Source organism: Nansenia antarctica, assembly GCF_963989245.1.
Source record: "Nansenia antarctica genome assembly, chromosome: 8".
NCBI lineage: Eukaryota > Metazoa > Chordata > Actinopteri > Argentiniformes > Microstomatidae > Nansenia > Nansenia antarctica.
The window spans coordinates 52,026,765-52,032,399 of record NC_137678.1 but is presented as its reverse complement, the minus strand read 5'-3'; the positions used below and the strand labels follow the sequence as shown (position 1 = coordinate 52,032,399).

Sequence of the window (5,635 nt, the reverse complement as noted above, 5' to 3'; positions counted from 1 at the left end):
TGCGCTATACAAATAAAGTTACTGTTACTGTTACACAATGCAACAGTGAAATGATATGCCATGTGTTATTTGGTCACACTACCCAGTCATGGTGGGTGTATCACATGGTCAATTATTACAAAATGACACACTTATCTGACGAACTGGAATTGCGCAGACTGCTGACATACAACAGAAATTAAGGAAGAGCGGAAGAGCGCTGGCCAACCAAAATAAATAGCTCATTGTTAGCCGGGCCAACCCACTGGATCACGGGTCGCTCACTTGTTTGAGTCCCACTAACATGGCTGCTGATGTGAGGTAGCGGCTGTGAGAGTGAGAAGATACAGATGTGAGACTGAGAGCAGTGTACCTCAACACCAGAGACTGAGAGAGGTTTACCTCAACACCAGAGACTGAGAGAGGTTTACCTCAACACTGGAGACTGAGAGAGCAGTTGACCTCAACACCGGAGACTGAGAGAGCAGTTGACCTCAACACCGGAGACTGAGAGAGCAGTTGACCTCAACACCGGAGACTGAGAGAGCAGTTGACCTCAACACTGGAGACTGAGAGAGCAGTTGACCTCAACACCGGAGACTGAGAGAGCAGTTGACCTCAACACTGGAGACTGAGAGAGCAGTTGACCTCAACACTGGAGACTGAGAGAGCAGTTGACCTCAACACTGGAGACTTGAGAGCAGACGGATGAGCGAAGCTAGGAAACATAGCAGACCTCCCTCGTCTTGGTTGTCGTTTGTTAGTAAGTTTGACTATTGAGCTATTACATATGTATGTCGATTGCCTGCCGTTTTATAACCCTGGCTTAAGGGTACAGTGCTCTGTGAGCTACATTTAGTGCCTCAATCACCTGTCAGATGAACTAGCATCACAGAGAGATTTTGCATAGATACCCTTAACCTAACACCTAACCCAACCAAACTACAGGACATGGCAGTTCCCTCCTCTAGGGAGAGATGTACGGCCACCCTGGTGTTGGCAATGTTGGTAATGTCCTTTGTAGTAGTGTCCTTTGTAGTAGTGACCCCTGACCCCGAAGAGAGGGATTTGATGATGCGCCAGGAGGCATCCAGGCAGATAGGGGGCAGGGTGCAGTTGACGGAGACAGAGAAGCAGCTGGATGCACACCTTCACTCGTTAAAAGAACAAGAGATGGCTGCAGACCCGTTCCTTCCTGCCGTTCACTTCTTCAAGGCCCGGTCCTTCATCCAGAGAAGCCCCATCTTCAGCCTGCTGCAGAAGATGCCCAAAGGTAATATAGGCACCACACCTCCCAGGGGTGCTTCTGGTCCCCAAAATAAACTGCTCTCTAGACCTCTAGACTGATATGAAATCTGTTATTAATTCAGTGGTGCAAACTTGTCACCTTTCGGCGAAATTTGCAGTTTTTACCTCAAAATAGGTGACCCACGTGAATCATCTAGATCTGCAAAAAATATATTTGGGGGGGGGGTGTCTACATCTCATCTCATCCAAGTCACATGATGAAATTGATAGAGTTGGCTAACTTACAAGTTCTATATGCAACAGAACAGATCACCCAGCATTGCTAATGAAAATAATCAACGAATGTAATCGAACGAATCAACAACATCTAATACCAATACTTGCTCAATAGGTCTTAAATTATCTTAAAAGTGGTCTTGTTTTCGGGCAAAAGTGTCACCTTTTTGGACCATGACCAGTTTGCACCCCTGTAATTATTATTTTATTTTTTTCATCTTCTGGGTCACAGGGGCGGCCCTCCACATCCATAGCTCATCTCTAGTCGATGTTGATTGGCTGGTGAAGAACGTCACCTACAGACCACATTGCTACATCTGCTTCACATGGGGCAAATCGGTGCGATTCCTCTTCTCAAGACACCATCCTTTCCCTCGCTGGGACTGCTTGTACTGGCACCTGTTGGAAACCTTAAGAGCCAAAATGGAGGATCCCAACGACTTTGACAACAGGTTGGCTCCAGGCCCACACAGCAACCCCATGTAGCACCCCAAGTATTCTACATGGTCATGGGCCATTGTCTTTGAACAGTAATGTACAATGGTTTTATGCAACGGTAGCAGTATCAAACTGCTCTATATCGTGAGTTTAGAATGATAAGGTTCTATCTCCGTTTAGGGCAGTTCAGAGATATTGAGCGTCAAAGTTTTTACATTCCATTATGTTTTGTGAGATGGAACCTTTGTATTTTATTAATTACTAACTCAAAAATTTGCAACATTTTAAAAATAACACCACACAGGCATTAATAAACACCTAATGGTTCAGATTATGTAAAAAAATTGAACCTTAGAATAGAACCTAGAATTCTAACGTCACGATTATGTCTGTGGATGTTTTTCAGCTTGATGCAGCACCTCACGTTGTTCACTGATAATCCAGACGGCGCCTATCCCAACCAGGACGCCGTCTGGGAGAAGTTTGAGAAGGCGTTCATGGCAACACATGGACTGGTCTCTTACGCACCTGTGTTTAAAGACTACCTCTACAGGGGCTTAGAACAGCTTCTCGATGACAACATCATGTACCTGGAACTCAGGACTGGTCTATCAAGGGTTTGTATAGAGAGTACTGTAGAATGAGTTATTAGTAGCCATTTTCTCTCTCATTTCATCCCTGCTTGGCACTCAGCATTAAGGGTTGGATTCGGGGGTAAGACCCTGCGACATACCAGTGTCATGTCCAGGGGGGTGTACTTGTAGATCAAGCCGCCTCACGCTACGGAAACAGGAGATAGGCTCCTGCCCTATGGGCCATAAGACTCGAGAACCGTTGGTTCTCAAGGCTTCTTACTTACCGGTACTTACTTACTTACTTATTTTCTCTCTGGTGTCTATTATTTACAGTAGCTGCCAGACAGAAATTTGCTTGGCCATTGGTCGTTAGGTTGCCTAAAAAAAGCGTACATTTTTGATATTGTTCCTTTGGGTTTTAGATCCAAATCTATGTGTATGTACTGTAGATGTACGAGCTGGACGGCAGTATTCATGAGAAAACCTGGTCCCTGAGAGCTTATCAAGAAGTTACACGTCAGTTTGTGGCTGAACATCCTGACTTCATTGGGGCTCGATTGATCATCTCTGTCCACAGGTACAGTAAACAAACAGTAGGCTACAGTATCACTATAAGGATGTTGGTTTAGCAATAGTTTGCTGTAGGTGGTGGTTGTATAGGTGCCATTGTAATAGGATTAGCTGTGTGTGTGTGTGTGTGTGTTTATGTGTGCGTGTGTGTGTGTGTGCGTGTTTATGTGTGTGTGTGTGTGTGTGTGTGTTCTACCGTTCCTCCTCCAGAATTCTGAGTGCGTCTCAGGTAAAAGCAGCGGTGAAGGAGGCCATTCAGATGCAGAAGGACTTCCCTGACGTTGTGGCAGGATTTGACCTGGTAACCATTAGTTTCTGAGGGACACACTGTGAATTCAACCTTTAAACTGAAGGGTGGGGGACCCCTGACCCCTATGAGAGGGATGTGATAGAACCAGACCTGTAACAAACGGTACTACACTGTACAGTATCTCCAATTAAATGTAAAGTAAATCCATGTTAAAGGTTGCCTCTGTGGGTGTAGGTTGGCAGGGAGGACAGTGGCGGGTCTCTCTGGTTCTACAGGGAGGCGTTGGCCCTCCCTTCACAGCTGGGAGTCACTCTGCCCTACTTCTTCCATGCAGGGGAGACAGGTGAGCATAGGAGGGTCGATCCGACAGTCCAAGTCCATTATCACTGTACTTCTACATCCTACATATTGTGTGTGTGTGTGTGTGTGTGTGTGTGTGCGTGTGCCTGCCTGTGTGAATACATGTGCAGTTGTCGAGGGCACTAATGCAGATGACAACATTCTGGATGCCCTTCTCTTCAACACCACACGGATTGGGCACGGGTTCGCCTTAGCTCATCACCCATTGTCCAGGGAGCTCTCCAGGAAAAGGAACGTGGCTGTGGAGGTGTGTCCCATCTCAAACCAGGTGAGTCTACATGCAGCAGCCACACCACACACTTCTCTCAGTAACCAAAAAGAATAGAACAGACACAGAAACTCAGGCCTACTGATTAAACTCCATAACACGTTTTAACCGAAACAAGCAGAAGAGCTCATATAACTCCTACAGTATTTTAGAGACTCTACACTGGCTTCCTGTTAAGTTCAGAATAGATTTCAAGATCCTCCTGCTTGTTTGTAAAGCTCTCAATGACACAGCGCCAGAATATCTGAAAGACCTTTTGCTAGCATATCAGTCCAATAGAGCTCTCAGGTCTTCTGCTAGCATATCAGCCCAAGAGCTCTCAGGTCTTCTGCTAGAATATCAGCCCAATAGAGCTCTCAGGTCTTTTGCTAGCTTATCAGCCCAAGAGCTCTCAGGTCTTCTGCTAGAATATCAGCCCAATAGAGCTCTCAGGTCTTTTGCTAGCATATCAGCCCAATAGAGCTCTCAGGTGTTCTGACGCTGGATTTCTCTGTGTACCACATGTACAAAAGAGGAGATTTGGTGAGGCTGCATTCTCATTGTATGCACCCAAATTGTGGAATACACTGGCAGTTTACATTAGGGATGTGTGCAAATATGCTCAAGTCAAGACTAAGAACCCATCTTTTTAATATTGCCTTTAAATGACTAAATAATTAAATTGTGATTATATAATGATTGGAGCACTTTGAGCTGCAACATTTGCAGGAAAAGCGCTATACAAATAAAAGTTATTATTATTATATTATATAATTAACTCTAGATGTCCCTGTGTGTTCACCCTAGGTGATGAAGCTGGTGTCAGACCTGAGGAACCACCCTGCTGCAGTGCTGATGTCTGAGGGCCACCCCCTGGTGATCAGCTCCGATGACCCGTCCATGTTCGGGACCACCGGGCTCTCATACGACTTCTATGAGGCGTTTGTGGGCATCGGTGGCTTGAGGGCGAACCTGGGCACTCTCAAAGAGCTGGCCATCAACTCTCTAAGGTGGGTGCAGTGGTGGTTTGAGGAGCTCTTGTTTTAGCAGTGAGAGGTTCTCAGTGTTTTATTCAAGTACCTCAATGTCTCTGGTGTTTTTTTAATTCACTAACTAGATAATGTCCATGGGAATGGTCATTGGTCTTTGCTTGGCATCATGGGAAAATAAAACATTGTGAGCCTCCACAAGTCTAGTTCATCCTTGGGAGCTATTTCCAAACGCCTGAAGGTACCATGTTCATCTGTACAAACAATAATAAACTTCATCTGTATATAATTTGTCATTAATGAACCCTGATGCTCCCATGTTGTAGGTACAGTTCACTTCCCCCTGAGCTGAAGGAGAGAAGTCTGGCCATGTGGCAGAGGAAATGGGACAAGTTCATCTCTGAGAACTCGTAGAACCCTGAGCTCAATAGCGCTGCTAGGATCCTGATGAGGGTGCGCAAATATGATCACATCACCCCCATCCTCAAATCACTTCGCTGGCTCCCCGTCTCCCTTAGAATCGAATTCAAGGTCTCCCTCCTCACCCACCAGTGCATCCGTGCCCCCCCCCTACCTCAAGGAACTCATCCACACCCCTCAGACCTCCTCACACACCCTCCGTTCTACTGCCACCAACCTCCTCAAGACCCTCAGGACCAAGCTCCGCACCATGGGAGATCGGGCCTTCTGCTCGGCTGCTCCC

The 5,635-nt window shown here is 46.2% G+C and overlaps 1 protein-coding gene across 1 annotated transcript; it reads left to right on the top strand.

Moving 5' to 3' along the window:
- Positions 1–990: 990 nt before the first annotated feature.
- ada2b (adenosine deaminase 2b) lies at positions 991–5,346 on the top strand (the record flags this gene model as incomplete). Its single annotated transcript, XM_080538487.1, has 9 exons — positions 991–1,252; positions 1,736–1,955; positions 2,348–2,558; positions 2,966–3,093; positions 3,297–3,387; positions 3,571–3,679; positions 3,807–3,964; positions 4,751–4,953; positions 5,259–5,346. 9 exons carry the CDS (start codon positions 991–993, stop codon positions 5,344–5,346), a joined length of 1,470 nt encoding a protein of 489 aa, XP_080394613.1.
- Between the last annotated feature and the right edge of the window lie 289 nt (positions 5,347–5,635).